The sequence below is a fragment of the Saimiri boliviensis genome, chromosome 4 (genome assembly GCF_048565385.1).
Source record: "Saimiri boliviensis isolate mSaiBol1 chromosome 4, mSaiBol1.pri, whole genome shotgun sequence".
Taxonomy (NCBI): Eukaryota; Metazoa; Chordata; class Mammalia; order Primates; family Cebidae; genus Saimiri; species Saimiri boliviensis.
In genome coordinates this window covers 19,055,484-19,075,624 of record NC_133452.1, presented here as the reverse complement: position 1 = coordinate 19,075,624, position 20,141 = coordinate 19,055,484, and the positions used below count along the sequence as shown (strand labels likewise).

General features: G+C 44.8%; 1 protein-coding gene across 2 annotated transcripts in view; it reads left to right on the top strand.

Moving 5' to 3' along the window:
- MTHFD1L (methylenetetrahydrofolate dehydrogenase (NADP+ dependent) 1 like) overlaps window positions 1-20,141 on the top strand; it is a 241,037-nt gene that overhangs the window by 145,897 nt on the left and 74,999 nt on the right. For both annotated transcript variants that reach the window (XM_039467586.2, XM_039467584.2), the window contains exons 21-24: window positions 8,810-8,949; window positions 12,897-12,938; window positions 14,025-14,125; window positions 14,658-14,835. In XM_039467586.2, the coding sequence (XP_039323520.1) occupies window positions 8,810-8,949; window positions 12,897-12,938; window positions 14,025-14,125; window positions 14,658-14,835 (461 nt within the window). The remainder of the gene's footprint in view (window positions 1-8,809; window positions 8,950-12,896; window positions 12,939-14,024; window positions 14,126-14,657; window positions 14,836-20,141) is intronic.

Genomic DNA, 20,141 nt, shown 5'->3' with positions numbered 1-20,141 from the left:
AATTGAGGAGAAAGATACCTCACAGATGTTGAAAGGTGAAATGAGGCAGGACACCTAGTACATTGCCTGGCTACATAGAAGACGTTTCACAGTTGTTAGCCTCAGGCCCTCTCCCCGTGCCTGGGTCTCTTGAATAGCGTCTTCCCGTCACGTGCACATTGAGCAATAAGGCGGACAGCTGCCATCCCCCATGCTGCTCTGTGTTGAGAGCGTTTCTGTTGACCTTCCCTTCCTCCCTGTGAAGCTAGTTCAGCTGTCACCTCATCACTGTTTTTCCTCTCCAGAGAGTGTCGTGTTTTAGTGACCACACTGTTGACACAGCACATCCCAACCACATTGGATGGAATTTTGACTGCGATAATTCATATTCGAGGATTTTATAGTGCATGGGGTTACAGTGATTCGCATAACGATTGTACACGATCTTTTTGCCTAGCTCGTAGTGCATTCGTAATATTCTCGGAGGAGGCATCTAGAAAGTGCCAGGCTCCTTCGTCCTGTGTGAGCCACAGCAAGCTGTCTGTGCCTCAGTGCTATGGACACTTTGGGTTGATTACTCCTTGTTGGTGGAGTCCCAGCTGCCCTGTGCATTATAGGATATTTAGCAGCAACCCTGCTAGATGCCATTTATGACAATCAAAAATGTCTCCCAACATTGCTAAGTGTCCAAGTGGGGAGTGGAATAGGCAGAATCACCTCCAGTCGAGAAGGGCTGAACTGTACTTAGGATTTGTGATTCGGCAGAAGTGGGTTCTATGAATGCGCTAAAGCATGAGAACATCCAAAAATCAATGTGACACAGAATTGAATTCAAATTTACCTGCATACAGGTCAGTAAGCAAAATTTTGAAAGTGCCAAACAGAAGTCAGAAAAAGAAAACAATAAAAAAGCAAAAGGTTGGCTGGGCATGGTGGCTCACTTCTGTAATCCCAGCACTTTGGAAGGTCAAGGGGGTTGGATCACCTGAGGGGAGGAGTTTTCGACCAGCCTGGCCAACGTGGTGAAACCCCGTCTCTCCTAAAAATACAAAAATTAACGGGGCATGGTGGCGCATGCCTGAAATCCCAGCTACTTGGGAAGCTGAGGCAGGAGGATCGCTTGAATCCGGGGGCGGGGCAGAGGTTGCAGTGAGCGGAGATCACGCCATTGCACTGCAGCCTGGGCAAAACGAGCAAACTCCATCTCAAGAAAAATAAGAGAAAGGTTAGAAAAGATGTTCTTTCTCACTGGGTAATGAATAATCTTTCCCGTCTTTGTTAGTGTGCCTGCAGCTGTTTCTTCACTAAGTGAAGACGTTGGCACACAGATGATTGTGTAAACACTAGGCGGAATCGTAGGGTTCAGTAATTCTTGAATGAGAAGAAAAAAAGGTTGTTCTTGAATTCTGTGATGTGTGTATTTAATCCTGTTTTAGAGAAGAATGCCATATGCAGTAGACAGAACTCTGGGCTGGTTCAGAGGGACCGGGGGCACCACGTGGACTTTGTGTCATTATCTCCAAACAGTAACTGGCCTGGTGCAGAGGCGGAAGTTAGAGTACATTGTCCCTAGAGTTCCTGCATAGCTGTAGGGTTTTATGAACCCGTATTTTAAAGGGTCTTCCAATGAAGTAAGGATGTTAATGCTTTTTTTTTTTTTTTTTTTTTAAATTAAGACATTGGTGATTACTAAGTCCTAGCCAAGTATGGTGACTCGTGCCTGTAATCCCAGCACTTTGGGAGGCAGAGGCAAAGGTGGGTGGATCACTTAAGGTCAGGAGTACGAGACCAGCCTGGGCAACATGGTGAAACCCTGTCTACTAAAAGCACAAAAATTAGCAGCGTGTGGTAGCATCCTCCTGTAATCCCAGCTACTTGGGAGGCTGAGGCAGAAGAATCACTTGAACTGGGGATGCGAAGGTTGCAGTGAGCCAAGATCTCACCACTCTACCCCAGCCTGGCCAACAGAGCAAGATTAAAAAAAAAAAGGAAAAGAAAAAAATATCCGACTTCTTTTTTTTTTTTTTTTTTTTGAGACGGAGTTTCGCTCTTGTTACCCAGGCTGGAATGCAATGGCACAATCTCGGCTCACAGCAACCTCCGCCTCCTGGGTTCAGGCAATTCTCCTGCCTCAGCCTCCTGAGTAGCTGGGATTACAGGCACGCACCACCATGCCCAGCTAACTTTTTGTATTTTTAGTAGAGATGGAGTTTCACCATGTTGACCAGGATGGTCTCGATCTCTTGACCTCGTGATCCACCCACCTCGGCCTCCCAAAGTGCTGGGATTACAGGCTTGAGCCACCGCGCCCGGCCAAAAAATATCCAACTTCTAATCATCGTTGCAGTTTTCTTTGCTGTGTGCAGTAAGTTGGGAACATACAGAATAACTTATGATATAGAAATCGTCTCTCCCTCCCTGAAGAATTTTATAGATACCGTGTTTGCCGGCCAGGAATGTCCTCTTGTTCTGGCGTTTTCATTTTTGTCGTTGCCATTGTTTCTGTTTAATTTTTACATCACAACTCGGTGCAACCCTGGATGATCACGGAAAGGCGGCTGGCTGGCGTTCCAGAATTGCTTTTGACTCTCTTTCTGAACCCAGAGCTGTGTTTCCTGTGCAGGTTTTTAGCCGTATTTATCCAAATTGTCAGTCATTTCCCAACGCAGACCCACTGACCCTTCTTTTCTCAGCTGATTATAGGTTTTGAAGTTCGAATCAAGCCAGGCTTAGAATCACTATCTAGTAACCTCTGTGCTTGCACAATAAGAGTATTAGTCAGCATTTCCTGTTTTCATTCACATTGTAAGTGGAATAGCTGTAACAAAAGGGAAAGAGATTGCCAAGACAAATAATGGTTATGGTTGTGCAAACACCTTATTGCAAGCCTTATTACATATGCAGCTTTCAGAAGTCTGCATGATGTGCCTTTCAGGAAAGCTAAATCCTACTAAGTGGACTTGCTTCAGGACTTAAGAAAAAGTCTATATTGAATTTAATGTTAAATAATTATTTGGCCTCTATCTCTTTTAAATTTTATTAAGAGCTGCAAGTCAGATAAGGGAATACACATTACTTATTTCAAGTCACTAGAAAAACTTAACTTCTTATAGGTGATATATGTTGGCAGTTCCTAAGAAGTATAGGAAATGGAACCTTCCTGTAAGAGTGGTTTGTCCCCTTCTCACAAGGTGGGTCTTCATGTCAAGGTCCCCTAAGGCACAGATACGCAGCATTCCGCAGTGTCCAAATGCATAGTGATTGGTGGTCCCTTACTAAAGTAGTTTTTACTTTCACAATGACTGATTACACATCAGCATGCCTTTTCCATGTTTTCTTTTCTTGGCAGCCTTGTGTTTGAACCCAAACAACATAAATGTGATTACATGCAGTATTTCAGGGCAGTTTCCAGCTTCAGTGGGAGAATTTGGTACTTTCTTCTGTTCCCTTCCCATTCTTTGTCTCGCTATTCCTTTGCATTTGGAAACCGGAGTCCTCGGCCCTTTGCTACCACTTGCTTTTTTACTCCCCTAGCTGGATTTCTCTTTATTACTACTTTTTGGTTTCCTCTGTCTCTTTTTAAAAATAAAACATGCCAAAATCCTGTCTCTACAAAAATACAAAAATTAGCTGGGCGCGATGGAAGGTGCCTATAATCCCAGCTATTCGGGAGGCTGAGGCTGGAGAATCGCTTGAACTCAGGAGGTGGAGGCGGAGTTGCAGTGGGCTGAGACGGCGCCATGCACTCCAGCCTGCGTGAGAAGAGCAAAACTCCATTTCAAAAATAAATGAATAAATGAATAAATAAAATGTGAAATTAAGCTTAGCTAACCTGTGTAGATGTTTTAGATGGTCACATCTTTATTGGATATGACATTTATGCCTGTTAGTAAAACCATTTTAATACTGTAAGAAAAAAAAGGGGCTGGATGCAGTGGCTCACACCTGTAATCCCAGCACACTTTGGGAGGTTGAGGTGGGCGGATCACCTGAGATCAGGAGCTCGAGACCAGTCTGGCCAACATGGCAAAACCCCATTTCTACGAAACGTACAAAAATTAGCGGAGCACGGTGGCAGGCGCCTGTAATCCTAGCTACTCAGGAGGCTGAGGCAGTAGAATCACTTGAACCCAGGAGGCGGAGGTTGCAGTGAGCCAACGTTGGCGCCACCACACTCTAGCCTGGGAGACAAGAGCAAGACTCCATCTCAAAAAAAGAAAAAAAGGAAGTATGCTAGGGAAGTGTGCTACTTCTATGTAATTCTGTTACATGTGTCTATTTCCACTGAAGCGTGGCCTTTACTTGAGGTTGTCATTGGCTCCCGAGTCCCATCCTGTTTGTTCATTGACTTTGTGTCAGGTACTGTGTTAGGAAGTGGAGCTACAAGATGAATAACGCATGGTCCCACCCTCCACGTGGGAGATGGCACAGCAGTCTAATTAGGGTGCACACCACAGGCCCAGGAGAAGATGGGACGGGCGGGTGGGTAGCCGCCTCTCCCCGAAAGCATCAGGAAAAGCTTCCAGGAAATGGCATATCTAAGCTGAAACTTGGACAGCAGGTTAAAGAGGCAGAGAGGGGCAAGAGAAATGTTCCAGATGGGAAGAGGACTGGCGGTGATGACAAGTAACATAGCGTGTGTGGGCTCTGCTGGACACTTGTTATTACAGAAGCATGAAATTTGAGGCAGGGAGTGCGGGGGAAGATGAAGGTAGGGGAGGCAAGTTTACCTGAGGGTGGCCTTGACTTATATATTAAGGTGCTTTAGGGGAAGCAGGAACCAGTGAAGATAGGAGAACATTATGACTCCACAGGAGTATTAAGGGGGAGAGGAGCTATGGTGGTTTGTTTGTTTGTTTGTTTTGAGAGAGTTTCAGTCTTGTCACCCAGGCTGGAGTGCGATGGCATGATCTCGGCTCACCGCACAACCTCTGTCTTCTGGGTTCAAGAGATTCTCCTGTCTCAGTCTCCTGAGTAGCTGGAATTGCAGGTGTGCACCATAACACCCAGCTAATTTTTTTGTATTTTTAAGAGAAACAGGGTTTCACCATGTTAGCCAGGCTGGTCTTGAACTCCTGACTGGTGATCTGCCAGTCTTGGCCTCCCAACGTGCTGGGATTACAGGGAGCTAGGTTTTTGAAGGACATTTGAGTTTGCTATTTTTCAAGGCCATTCAATGGTTATAAATGAAACTTGTCATTAATATATTTGTGTCTATGTGTTTTAAAACATGTTTTTCTGCGACTCTGTCTTTATTTGGTTTGGAGATAGATGATGACATTCCTTTAGTGCCTTCTACGTGTCTTGCTATGTTAATGCCTCAAACATACATGGGCTGTCTCATCATGGAGCTTGCCAGCTGTCAGGGTAGTTTAATGTATAAACGTGCGTCCATTTGGGAAGAACTTAGAGATCACTTGATCAGCCCCGTTATGTAAAACGTATGCAACAATCTACCTCCAACTAGAGGGCGACATGAAACAGGTTTTCAAAATACCATAGCAGGGAAAAAAATGTGTAACATTTGGGTTCCTCCAGTCCCACTGCTCAGTACTGATCAGGCCAGTGAACAGGTCTTGCTGGTGAAACCTCTCCCATCATGATGGTTGATTTCTCTTCATCTTGACCATTTCTGCCCTGGCTCTGTCCTTTACCTGTGAATCTCTTTCCTCCCTCTCCTTCCTCCCCTTGACCTTTGCCTGCCATAACCAACTCCTCATTTCTCTGCTTAGAAAAATTCTGAAGGCCGGGCGCGGTGGCTCAAGCCTATAATCCCAGCACTTTGGGAGGCCGAGGCGGATGGATCACGAGGTCAAGAGATCGAGACCATCCTGGTCAACATGGTGAAACCCTGTCTCTACTAAAAATACAAAAAATTAGCTGGGCATGGTGGTGCGTGCCTGTAATCCCAGCTACTCAGGAGGCTGAGGCAGGAGAATTGCCTGAACCCAGGAGGCGGAGGTTGCGGTGAGCCGAGATCGTGCCATTGCACTCCAGCCTGGGTAACAAGAGCGAAACTCCGTCTCAAAAAAAAAGAAAAAAAAAGAAAAGAAAAATTCTGCTTGCTCCTCAGAGCCTGACTCCATCACCCCATTTCTCCACACCTCCCAGGCAGACTCCTCCCTCCCAGTGTTCCCACCTCCAGCTCTCTCTAGTTGAATAGCAGATGTTCTCTCCCACTTTCCTGCAGGGCTTCTCGGTAGTGACCCTAAGAGTGAGCTTCTACCAGTGAGAAAAATGCCTGGATGTAGCAGGAATTCCCACGAATGCTTAGGAGTTCAATACAATTTTTAGCAAGTGGGAAAATTATCGTTTCCGTTCCAGTGATGTGAACTGTTTTTGTGAGTTCTCAGTGTGGACCCGGAAAAAACAAACAAACAAACAAAAAAAACAAAAAAACCACAACCCAGTGACTTGGTCATTTACCTGTGCCATCTCACGTAATTCTTCCAACAAGGAATTTGCCAAGGCTGCACAGCTGGAGGGCACCCAGGGTCCCGTCTGTGGGCGGACCTGCAGGGTGGCCCCGTGTCATCCAGTACTGTGGCCCTGTCCAGCCCTCCACCTCCAGGAGCCCACTCAATGATGACTTTTGACAAAAGTCACCTGGATTATCCCTCTTTTGGGGTCCATGATGCCACCAACATGCTAAACTTAACAAATGCATTATCAGGGTACCGCTGAAGTAAGGATTGTTACTGCAAGTGATTTTCCCTGATTTTGACCACTACTAATAAAGTCACAAGAATTGTCCCAAATACTATATTAAAAGGAATGTCTTTTATTTCTCAAAAGTGTTCTGCTACATAGTTAAGTTTAAATAACACATAATAAGGGATACACATAATAAAGTATAAAATGCTTGTGGTTGTATTTATCCAAAATGAGCATTTTTAATGTAATTTTTTTAATTTGTCAAAAGCATATATCAATGGTTATAAAAAAAATTTTATATCCTTTGGCCCCCATTACCTTACCCTGGGGAATTTATTCCAAGAATATAATTTGAAAGAGATTAAAGCTCATAGGCACAGATATTTTCAGTGCAGCATTGTTTAGATTGGAAACAGCCCAAATGTTCAGTAACAAGGGGAACAGTTTTGTAAATCTTGCTACAGCAACTTAACAAAATTATAAGCTGCCATTTATAATTGTAAATTTGGAAAGTTTGTAGTACAACAAGAAAGTTTGTAGTCCTTCAAGAAAACTGATCATGTTAAATGTTTCTGATTTCTTCGTTTTTCTCCTGCCGATTCTTATCTGTGTCCTGGTCATACTGTCAGTGTGTAAGTGCGTATTCGATAAACATTTACTTTTTACTACATCAGTAGTATTCACTTCTTAGAGTGGTTTGCTTCCCTGATTTTTTTTTTTTTTTTTTTTTTTTTTTTTTTTTGAGATGGAGTTTCGCTCTCGTTACCCAGGCTGGAGTGCAATGGCGCGATCTCAGCTCACCGCAACCTCCGCCTCCTGGGTTCAGGCAATTCTCCTGCCTCAGCCTCCTGAGTAGCTGGGATTACAGGCACGTGCCACCATGCCCAGCTAATTTTTTTTTTGCACTTTTAGTAGAGACGGGGTTTCACCATGTTGACCAGGATGGTCTCGATCTCTCGACCTCGTGATCCACCCGCCTCGGCCTCCCAAAGTGCTGGGATTACAGGCTTGAGCCACCGCGCCCGGCTGCTTCCCTGATTTTAATGGACTTTCATGTCACCTGGGAATCTTATTACACTGTTATTCTGATTCTGTAAACTTTATGGGGAGCCCCAGATTCCACACTTCTTAGAGGCTCCCAGGTACTGCTGATGCTGTTGGATCATGCATCTCGCATTGAGTCGCAAGGCCTAGAGCTATTTGTATATGAAGAAGATGCTACTGACCCAGTGCCTCATGTTATCTTGAAAGGCAGCTGTGACCTTTCTAGCAACTGAAGGGGTGGGGACTAGAAATGAGTGTTTTCTGGTGTTTCTCGAATAAAGCTACTGTCTTGTATCCAGATTGATCACCAGGGTCCTTATGCCCATCAACTAACTTGAAATTGGTCGGTTAACAGAAATGACTGGGTGGCACTAAAATAAATTATTCTTTATATAACAAGCGAGAAAGGGCCCGGCATGGTGGCTTATGCCTGTAATCCCAGGACTTTGGGAGACCAGGGTGGGTGGATTACCTGAGGGTAAGTACTTCGAGACAAGCCTGGCTAACATGGTGAAACCCCGTCTCTACTTTAAATACCAAAAAAAAAAAAAAAAAAAAAAAAAATAGCCAGGTGTGGTGGTGGGGATCTGTAATCCCAGTTACTCAGGAGGCTGAGGCAGGAGAATTGCTTGAACCCCGGAGGTGGAGGTTGCAGTGAGCTGAGATTGTGCCATTGCACTCCAGCCTGGGCAACAAGAGCAAAACTCCATCTCAAAAAAAAAAAAAAAAAAAAAAAAAAAAAAAAAAGAATAATCATAAGAAGAAAGGGTCTCCTATTGTAATCATAATTATACTATCATTGTCCTTTGATACAATTTGGAACCTGATTACGAAGTTGCAAATCCCCATTTTATTAAGAAAAGCTTTGCTGTGAGTTACGGTACTGGAAGAAAAGTCTTGGCCTGGCCATGGCAAAGGTTCCTCAGGCCTGGTGGTGTGAAGCAGAGGAGGGCGCCCACCATCTCTTTAGGGCAGATGATGGAGAATGTTTCCATGACAGTGGGGAAATCAGCTCACCGCTGTGTAAACACACGGAATTTCAGCTCTCCTTTGAGCTTGGATCGTAGTGATTGCTGAAACCTACTTTTGTTTTCAGAAGGTAATAGCACATACTCCTCTTGCTTCCCCACAGTGACCGAAGCTGGCTTTGGTGCTGACATTGGAATGGAGAAATTCTTCAACATCAAGTGCCGCGCCTCCGGCCTGGTGCCCGACGTGGTTGTGCTGGTGGCCACGGTGCGGGCTCTGAAGATGCACGGGGGCGGCCCCAGCGTAAGTGCGCACGCGCCTTCCCGGCGCCGACGCGGTTTCCTTCTGTTCAGAGTTTCCCATTTGAGAAGTTTCTGCCTGTTTAATGACTATAGTTTTCTAGAGTATTTTTCCCATAGACCTCCTTTGTGGAGCTCTAAAACTTTTTTTTTTTTTTTAAACAACACCGCTGTAGAGCACTTTGAGTGTAGTAAGTTCGAGTCAACAGTCACACCCACAGTTCTTTCTAAGCAATATTTGGGAAAGGAGCGTAATGCAGCCACTTTTTAGTCTTGAGCTTCATATCTGATACTCAGGGTAAGATTGTGTAACCATCTGGTAATGGGAGGTTAGAAGTTCCTGTCCCTGAACAAAGAACATAAGGCTTAGAGTGAGTTCTTTGAGGACTGAAATTTTTCAGTGTTTGTACAGATAGTTTTTTGGTTCACTGATGCTGCAGCTCATCAGATTTCATCTGAAACTATTTTCCTTCTCTTTCTGTTTATTATGATTTCTTCTCACGATTCTGTTATAATACTGGATTGTTTCTAAGTGAGGTTTGCTTGGAAAACACAAATACTATTTTAACTTCTTTGAAGACTTTTGATACTTATCTATCCTAATATATATAGAAATTACAGACATTATAAAGGAAATATATATTCCTTTTTACAGAAAACCTGTGCATAGATTTTGGGGATTTGTTGGATTTTTTTATTTTTGTTTGTTTCATTTATAGGAATCTCCAAGTGGAAGATAAAACCTTTTTACTGATGAATCATTTTGAAATAAAATAAAGTCCCTTTATCATTATAATATTCACATATGAGATGAACTGCCAAATCTAATTTCTTTACTGGTATACTGTACTGTGTATGTGACAAAAGGCATCTATTCAATGATCATTGCATAGTAAAAACAAATAGCAGATTTGCCATCATGAAACACTGTAAAGCAATTCTTTGTCCTGAGAGAGGTGGACATTGTTTTTACATCATTTTACAGATGAGGAAGCTGAGGTTTGACAGGCTTAGGGAATATGGACAGTGTCAGCAGGCCAGCAGAGAGCCGAGGACTTTGGATCCAGATCTCTCCCTTTGGCCACCATGAAGAGCTAAATGTTAATGAAGGGCAGAGTGTTCTAAATCCAAACACGCTCCGCATACACGACACTTAAGCACTTCATTTTCACCTCAAGCTTCATCATCATTTCAAATGCAAGAATGAAAAGTAGTAAATCATAAAGAATTCTGACTTTACTTAAAACACCTCTTGAGGCTAACAGTTCTTCCTGGATTTCAGACATTGAATCTGTATAACAACTTCTTTTTTTTTTTTTTTTTTTTTTTTGAGACAGAGTTTCGCTCTTGTTGCCCAGGCTAGAGTGCAGTGGTGCAATCTCAGTTCACCACAACCTCCGCCTCACAGGTTCAGGCAATTCTCCTGCCCTGGCCTCCCAAAATGCTGGGATTACAGGCGTGTGCCACCACGCCCAGCCTAACAACTGCTATTTTTAAAAGCTACTCCTGCCTATGTAGGATGCATTTGGAATTAGCCCTCCCTGCCCTGCTGCCCTGAAAATGATAAAATCAAAGCACTTTACTACTGGAAAGGGTTTAGAGATTGCCTGGTCTCTTTCAGTCTCTATAAAGAGAATATCTCTGAGGCACAGAGAGATCCAGTAGTTTGTGTAACATCACGCATCTATTTCAGGGACTGATCAGACCTACAGTCAGAGTCTCTTGACGTCAGTCCCTTGGTTTTCCAGACTCTGGTCTTTGTCCTGTAAAAATTCTCCACGTGGTTTACAATCCTATTTCATTTTATCTAAACATATGTGCTCTGTTGTTCAGTGATTGCATTTTCGTCCCACATTAATCCCTTGTGTCTCTTCCACTCTTGCTTAATGTCGTGATTCTCAGCCAGTGATCATGGTAACAAGGAACAGGGTTAGCAGGCACAGATCAGGGTAGAGAATAAGAAAGATAGGGCCCAGCCAGGCGTGGTGGCCCACACCTGTAATCCCAACACTTTGGGAGACTGAGGCAGATGGATCACCTGAGGCCAGGAGTTTGAGACCAGTGGTAGCGGGGTGCCTATAATCCCAGCTACTCGGGAGGCTGAGGTGGGAGAATCACTTTAACTCCGGAGGCAGAGGCTGCAGTGATCTGAGATCGCACCATTGCACTCCAGTCTGGGCAACAAAAGTGAAACTTCATCTCCAAAAAAGAAAAAAGAAAGAGAAGGTAGAGACCAGGAAGCTCTGTGAAGCTAAGCATCCCTCTATTGGGCCCCAGTAGTACCTTCTGCCTCACACTGTTTCATCAATGTCTTGTTCTCTGTCTCCCTGTGTCTTTCTTATTTCCTTGAGTCTAGGGACTGTGTCTTACTGATTGGTATGTTCCAAGTGTCTGGCATAAGTCTGTATGCAGGCAGTGTTTTCAATAATAGAAAGATAAATGAACTTTCATCCCTTATTCTTCTTCCGTAGTGCTCTATTTGGTATCCTTCCTCCTTACTTGACCAGCTCTGTATTTTTGAGGCATGATTATTCATTTCCACTTTTTTTTTCTTTTTTTCTTCTTCTTTTTTCCCTTTTCTACTAGAAATGCTGTGCTGGGATCAACTTCCTTTTGATCATTACACAAATAACCATGGTAGCCTCTTACGTTTATTCAGCTTGTTTTTTTCCATAATTTGTACAGTGGAAAATCCTGTGGCCCTTGAATTTGCCCATTTCATTTTAAACTCACATCCTGTCCTCCAAAGTGCTCGCCAATCTCGGTGCAATCTAAGAACTAATACTCTGTTATGCTTTGGGATCCACCGATTCTTTCACAATTAGTTCTTTAAACCCATTATATGAATCAGGGTTCTTCACACATAGAACCAGTAGGATGTGTGAATAGAGAGAAATATAGTTTTTACAAGGAATTGGGTCACATGATTACAGAAGGTGGCAAGTCCAAAATCTGCACTGTAGGCCGGCAAGCTGAAGACTCAGGAGAGCCGATGGTGCTAATGCAGTCTGAAGGAGGCAGTCCACTGCAGAATTCTCCTGTGCTCAGGGGATGCCAGTCTTTTTGTTGTATTCAGAAACGCATTTGACTGATCAGTTGAGACCCACCCACATTATGCAGGGCTACCTGCTTACTCAAAGGCTGCTGATTTCCACGTTATTGCATCTACAGACATCCTCACAGAAACACCCAAAACAATGTTTGAACAAATATCTAGGCACCCTAGGACCCAGCTAAATTGACTTATAAGATTAACCAGCAAGGCCAGGCACAGCGGTTCACACCAGTAATACCAGCACTTTGGGAGGCCAAGATGGGAGGACCGCTTGAGCCCAAGAATTTGAGACCAGCCTGGGTAATATAGTGAGATCTCAATTGTAAAAAATAATAAAAAAATTATCTGGGTGTGGTGATGCACACCTGTATTCTAGCTACCTGGGAGGCTGAGGCAGGAGGATCACTCGATCTCAGGACTTTGAGATGGCACTGAGCTGTGATTGTGCCTCTGCCCTCCAGCCTGGACAGCAGAGCTTTATGGCAGTTACTGTAAAACGATTTTGAATGGTGATGTACTCTGTATAAATCAGGCGTAAACATTTTATTAGTTTTATGTTCTAATTTGAACCAGTATTTGAGAAGTTTCATACTGTTCCATTGGCTCAAATTGGAATCATCCAGGGAGGTTTTGAACATTACTGATCCCAGATTCCCCTCCCAGAACTGCTTTCATTGGTCTGGCTGGAGCCCAGAGATCGGTGTTTGCTACAAGCTTCCTATAAGCCTTTAGGTGTAACCAGTGCTGCCAGCCACTATTTTAAAAGCAAAAAAAAAAAAAAAAAAAAATAGGGCTACCTTTCCAAAAATCGCCTGTGATTGTGTTGTTCTTTCTTTCAGATCAGTTGTGTGAGCATTTTTATGGGCTGTTCTTCATGTTTTCTCTCCTTATTTCAGGTAACTGCTGGTGTTCCTCTTAAAAAAGAATACACAGAGGAGGTAAGGGAGCTGTTGAGATGCTTGTGTGAAGAATCTCTCAAATCCAGTGGCCGGTTGGCTTACAGTGAATGAGGCCTCTGTCAGTGGTTTCTTAGAAAAGTGCTGTTCTGGCAAGGCACAGTGACTCACACCTGTAATTTTAGCCCTTTGCGAGGCCAAGGCAGGTGGATCGCATGAGGCCAGAAGTTCAAGACCAGCCAAGCAAAACCCATGGCCAACATGGCAAAACCTCATCTCTACTAAAAATACGAAAATTAGCTGGGCTTGGTGGCTCACACCTGTAGTTCCAGCTACTCAGGAGGCTGAGTCACAAGAATTGCTTTAATCTGGGAGGCGGAAGTTGCAGTGAGCTGCGATCACGCCACTGTACTCCACCCTGGGCGACAGAGCGAGACTCTGTCTCAAAAAAAAAAAAAAGAAAAGAAAAGAAAAAAGTGCTGTTCTAAGAATCCAAGAGGAAATGAGTGGGGGAAAAGGACAACAATCATTCTATTAACTCTTAAATATCAAGAAAAGATGGATATAGGCTTTGTCTACTGTTCTCTACCTCCTGGGCAGCCATCAGAGCAGGAGCTCAAGGTCTTCAGGTCAGAAACAAACAGGAAGCTTACACTTGTGTATTCCTTTGTCATGGAAGGTCTACATACATACGGTTGGCTTTATGGCTTACGGGAGTGGCGTACACATTTCTGTAAATAGACTTTGATTTACTGGCAGCAGTACCTCTTACCTCCTACAGGTGGCGCCAGGGATCTGAGCCAGAAATACCCGGACAGGGCTCCTCACCCACCTGGGCCTTGTGCCTGTCAGGCCCCAACCTGCAGAGTGTGGGCACATTGTGTAGACCCTGTCTGGGGGATTGGGGGGCTACCAGGCTCCAGACCCACGCATATACCATTGGACCCAGAATCATTTTAGAAGTTATTTTGAGGATGAACCTCCTTATTCTTGCAGCCATCGTTCTTGGAGGAAAAAGGGGGAAAAGATGCAGCGGACCCTGCCAGGGAGGTGCTGCCAGCACAGCTTGGCAGGTGTGGTGGGAGGCGATACCCAGGGGTCTGCGTTTTGCTTTGTTCTTTTTGACAGAACATCCAGCTGGTGGCAGACGGCTGCTGTAACCTCCAGAAGCAAATTCAGATCGCTCAGCTCTTTGGGGTTCCCGTGGTGGTGGCTCTGAATGTCTTCAAGTGAGTCCAGCCTCCTCCTTTAACTGTGGGCGTATCACTAGGCCACCCTGTGAATGATATTTGTGTCTTGGGGCATTTGGTCTTTCTCTGCTTCATCTAAAAGTATACAGAATTACCCAGCTTCTCCTATTTGTTTATTTGGTTTGGTTTCATTTTAGCAAATGTCTTCTCACAGCATTATTAAGAAGTGAAATTTATATATAGTGAGTTACTATTTCTTTGTTGTTGTTTTTTTTAAATAATTCTACCCAGCATTTTTGTCTGAAACAAACTGTGAATGATCAAAGGGATGTGTTATGAAATTTTCTTGATAACACCCTTAGCAACTTGAAATATTTGAGTCATGTTGGAGAGGATCTTTTTTTTCCACGCTTTTCTTTAAGTCTGATTTATTTAAACATGATGTGACCACTTTTGATGTTTAAAATATATTCAGTGTTAAGGAGCGAAGTTCTGTAGAAGTGGTTAGTCTTTCTTTAAAAACATCACTAAATGGATACAGATGCAAAACCACAAACGTTTTCATCACTAGGACTGACACCCGCGCTGAGATTGACTTGGTGTGTGAGCTTGCAAAGCGGGCTGGTGCCTTTGATGCCGTCCCCTGCTATCACTGGTCAGTTGGTGGAAAAGGGTCGGTGGACTTGGCTCGGGCTGTGAGAGAGGCTGCCAGTAAGAGAAGCCGATTCCAGTTCCTGTACGATGTTCAGGTAAGATCTAGTAAAAACAATGGCTGGCATTTCTTCCACCTTAGCTTAGGTTGTCCCATTCAATTGTCACTACAACCCTGCAGAGAAGAAAACTAAAGATAGAAGAGTTTAGGCCGGGTGTGGTGGCTCACACTTGTAATGCCAGCACTTTGGGAGGCTGAGGTGGGTGGATCACTTGAGGTCAGGAGTTCAAGACCAGCCTGGCAAACATGGAGAAACCCCCATCTCTACTAAAAATACAAAGATTAGGTGGGCATGGTGGCCTGCGCCTGTAGTCCCAGCTACTTGGGAGGCTAAGGTGGGAGAATCTCTTAAACCCAGGAGGTAGAGGCTGCAGTGAGCCAAGATCAAGATCACACCAGCCTGGGTGACAGAGTGAGATCCTGTCCCAGACAAACAAAAAGGTAGAAGCTTTTAAGCCATGTGACAAGGTCACATTTCCAAGCACAGACCATAGCTCCATGTCCCAAAGCCTGTGCTTTTGAAGACTCCCAAATCGCAGGCCTAAGTGAGGAAGTACTTTAGCGAACAGGATTTGACAGATGACACTTTCAGGAGTTCCACAGGAACAAGACTTTCGAGCAACTTCATGAGGCTTGGGAAACCATGGGAGGTATTTTTTCTTGTTTATTTCTGTGATGGTCCTTTTCTCTTGTGGTTTCATTGAACTATGTCAAGTGTATGTGTATATATGTATGTTTTTCATTGTGGTAAAATATACATAACAAAATTTACCATCTTAACCATTTTTACTTGCTCATCAGTAGTGTTAAGTACATTCGCATTGTCATGCAGCCGATCTCCGGAACTCTTTTCATCTTGCAAAACCGAAACTGTACCCATTGAAGAGCAAGTCCCCATGCCCTCCCCACACCCCTGCCAGCCGCCGTTCTCCTGTGTTTCTATGAATTAACAACTCTAGGGACCCCATGTAGGTGGCATCATACAGTCTTTCTGTGACTGGCTTATTTCACTTAGCATAATGTGCATGCATGTTGTAGTGCGTCAGAGTTTCCTTCCTTTTTCAGGCTGAATACCTTCCATTCTTTGGATACACCATATTTTGTTTCTTCATCCGTGTGTGGGTGGATGCTTGGCTTCCTCCTCTTGACTATTGTAAATAATTCTGTATGAACATGGGTGTTCACGGCATATGTATCCCTTCAAGATCATGTTTTCAGTACTTTTGGACATGTATACCCAGCAGCGGGATCCCTGGGTTGGTTCTCTAGGATAGTTTTAAGCACATGTTGACGGTGAGCCTTCAGTCAGAAGATCGGAGCTTCCCAGGCAGGGCCCACTCTCCTCAGATCGTCTGTCTTTGGACCCCTTTGACGTCTGCATTCTGAATTCTGTGGCTCCGGTTCTGGTTCATGGATTTGTCTTCATGGGTAGCGTGTGATTGCAGAGTGCCCAGGTTTCTTTCTTCCTTTTTTTTTTTTTTGAGACAAGTCTCACACTGTTGCCCAGGCTGGAGTGCAGTGGCGCGACCTTGACTCACTGTAACCTCTGCCTCCTGGGTTCAAGCAATTCTCTTGCCTCAGCCTCCTGCGTAGCTGTGATTTCAGGTGCCCGCCACCACACCCAGCTAACTTTCTGTATTTTTAGTAGAGACAGGGTTTCACTGTATTGGCCAGGCTGGTCTCCCAACACCTGACCTCGTGATCCGCCTGCCTCGGCCTCCAGAAGTGCTGGGATTACAGGCGGGAGCAAGAACGCCCCGCCCAGAGTGCCCGGTTTTCAGATTGCTGCTTCTCCTCTTCCTTCATCCCTCACATATTCTATCAGTGTGTCACTCAGATGTCACAGACACTCTGCTTTCCTGATCAGTGGCATAAATCAATAGCATAAGTGAAGAAGATATCAGCGAAGCAAGAGCTTAGCAGCGTTGTCAATAAGCCTGGATTGACAGCAGTGAGAGAGTCGGGCTGCTAAGTATTAATATTTACTATGACCACGGCGCCTGATCAAGGAGGCGTTTGTGTGCCGGCTGTATGGGCGCTTTACACATGCTCACCTTTTTGCTTCTAACATCCGTCCTAGGTGGGAACTGGTGCTATCTTCCCATTTTACTGACAAGAAAACTACAGCACGCAGAGACTAAGTCAGCTGCTCAGTGTCCCATAGCACGGCACAGGCAGGGCTGGGGAAAGAAAGAGTGTCCAGAGGGCTGAGCTTATCATCCTGCTCTGTTCTTCAGAGCTAAGTACTACGCTCAAAGGTGTGTTTGTATTGGAGGCTGGTGGGTGGGGGGGCATAGTTAAAGGGGACCGTGACTAAATGACCTTTCTTGATGAGGAAGGGTGACAGTGATGGGCACAGGCACAGATTCCAAATGCAGCCAGTGTTTATGGAAGGAAGGGTACAGGGAATGAACTAGAGGCTAGCTCAGAAAAGGTTTGTCATTTTATGAAACCATTTTATAAATAAGGAACTAGACTATTCTAGACTACAGAGGTGGTAGAGGTCAGTTGAGGGAGAAGATTTTGGATGAGTGAAAAGGAAAATGTTCCAATTGTATTAACTTTGAGTTCTCAGACCTAGAGGTATTCAGCGCAAAACCGATATTGCCCTGCTGTGGGCAGATCAGAGGCTTTGAAGCCAACTCAGATGGCAGTGGCCAGGGAGACCCTGGGTTCCCCTTTCTTGGTTCTGGGTAAGGGTCACCAGGGTTCCTACAACCCCTGGCACACGCCAGGGCCTTTCTACACAAACCACTGTGGGGAGAGTCACCCCCAGATCCCACTGTGAGTGTGAGAACGCCTTGCCGTCTGATCATGAACCACCCGACTCTACGTAGCAAAGGCAGTTATTTTCATGAGTGATTTCACAAAGTGTGGCTGTTTTCGAGGAAAACATCCCAGGTGAAAAAGGGGTCAGTTATCAGAAGAAACGCTTCTGAGTTATACTGTCTCAGACATGCACCAACCCTACGGTGAACGCTTTTAGTTCCACTGATAACTTTAATTTTTTTTTTCCTGAATTCCCATTCTTCATGGAGACAGTGCTGCTAAAATGTCAGCTCTCCTCTGAAAGGAGGAAAGTGTTTAAGAATATTATGTTCTAGCCTGGCACGGTGGCTCAAGCCTGTAATCCCAGCACTTTGGGAGGCCGAGGCGGGTGGATCACGAGGTCAAGAGATCGAGACCATCCTGGTCAACATGGTGAAACCCCGTCTCTACTAAAGATACAAAAAATTAGCTGGGCATGGCGGCACGTGCCTGTAATCCCAGCTACTCAGGAGGCTGAGGCAGGAGAATTGCCTGAACCCAGGAGGCGGAGGTTGCGGTGAGCCGAGATCGCGCCATTGCACTCCAGCCTGGGTAACAAGAGCGAAACTCCGTCTCAAAAAAAAAAAAGAATATTATGTTCTAACGTCCTCTATTGGATAGGCAGCCTTAAGGCCAGGATCGCTACCTCCTTTGTCAACTCACTTCGCGCTTTTCTTGTAACAGAAGTTTGATTTGAGCTGAATAATTGCTAGATAATCAGCCTCCCAGCCTGCTGCAGTGTGATGGTCCATGAAAAGAGCTGCTGCTGGCTCTCTTTGACTCTGCCCATTAGCTATGTTCCTCACACTGGGAAGATTTAGCTCATCTAATACGATTTACAGTGTCCTGACTTGTTACCATGCAGAAATCTGAATTCATTGGTGCAGTCAGTAATAGAGCTCAAACCTTCTTCCCCCCGATTTCCCGCATTGGTTGGTGCTGGTGAAACTTTAGTAACTAATTGTGGTTTTCTGGAAGACCTTTTTCCTCCCCACAACCCCCCACCCTGACAACCAACCCTTGGATACTGGGCAGTGACAAAGGTGTGACATTGCTCTATCGGAGAAAGAAAGAAAAAATGCTTCTGCATGGAGCACTCTCCTGCCTTGGCTTCTCGGGGCAAACTGGGTGTCTGTGTACCCTTTGCTGTCTCCCCAGACTTCGTAGCCCCAAGAATGTATTCAGTAGAAGACTGATGGCACCTCGCGTGCTGTTCTTTCCCCACCCCAGTCTTGTGTTGTGGAAGGAAAACACGTGAGATCATTTAGGGGAATGAGGATTAGCGTTAGAGCCCAGGGCGTGACTGCATTTGTGTGCACAGTGGAAATGGACCCAGAACCCCTGTGGAAAGTGGTTTAGCTGGAGAGAGTGGGGCCGCCGGCTCTCGGAGACACCAGCGTACCGGCCTTCCTGATGGCGAGCTCACAGGTAAAGCGACACCCGCTGCACTTCTGACTTGGGAGTCTCTGCTGAACTTGACAGAAAACTGACTTCAGCAGCAACTGCTATCTAGAGAACCATTCGGCATCTCTTTTTGCCACAATAACTTCTTTTTTTTTTTTTTTTTTTTGAGACGGAGTTTCGCTCTTGTTACCCAGGCTGGAGTGCAATGGCGCATCTCGACTCACCGCAACCTCCGCCTCCTGGGTTCAGGCAATTCTCCTGCCTCAGCCTCCTGAGTAGCTAGGATTACAGGCACGTGCCACCATGCCCAGCTAATTTTTTGCATTTTTAGTAGAGACGGGGTTTCACCATATTGACCAGGATGGTCTCGATCCCTCGACCTCGTGATCCACCCGCCTCGGCCTCCCAAAGTGCTGGGATTACAGGCTTGAGCCACCGCGCCCGGCCCACAGTAACTTCTAATTCAAGAGTAGGCCACTTTTAATTATGGTACCAGATGGAGGCAGCAATTAATAATTCAGAACAAAGATTGAAAAATAGGGAATAAGATGTAGTAGACTAATTGCTCAAAAGGAGTTTATTGTGTGAACATGCATGTGTTTAAACTTGACATACAGTGGATCATTTTCTCTCTTACCCTGGAGGGTGATTGCAATCCCTTTAAGAAGCTGTTAAAAGTCCCCTTCAAAATAATCTTCTCATTGACTTTTCCTTTTCTAATGTGACTTTTGACAATGATACTATTATTCACTAATATTATATCTCCGTGTCTGTAGTCACACAGGGAAATATGATGGCTGAAAGAAAAACTAATCTATATGTGTGCTTAATTTGCTAAGAAATCCCTCCTCCATACGTTCTTCTTCCAGCCTTGTCTCCATGCATCCCCGCTGCTGTGTGAGCTCAGGTCTGTGTTATAGATGGGAAGGTGATGGACTTCGCCGTAACAAATGGACGCTTGATAGGAGAAGGAACATATTATATAGAGCCAACAGGCTAAAGCTTTAGGATCATGTAAATTAGTTTAAACCTTGAGTAGGCCTCCTACCATGAACACAATTTGGGGAAGCTGACTCATCTCTCCAGCCTCAGCATCCTCGTTTGTACAACGGTGTCTGACAGTGACACCAA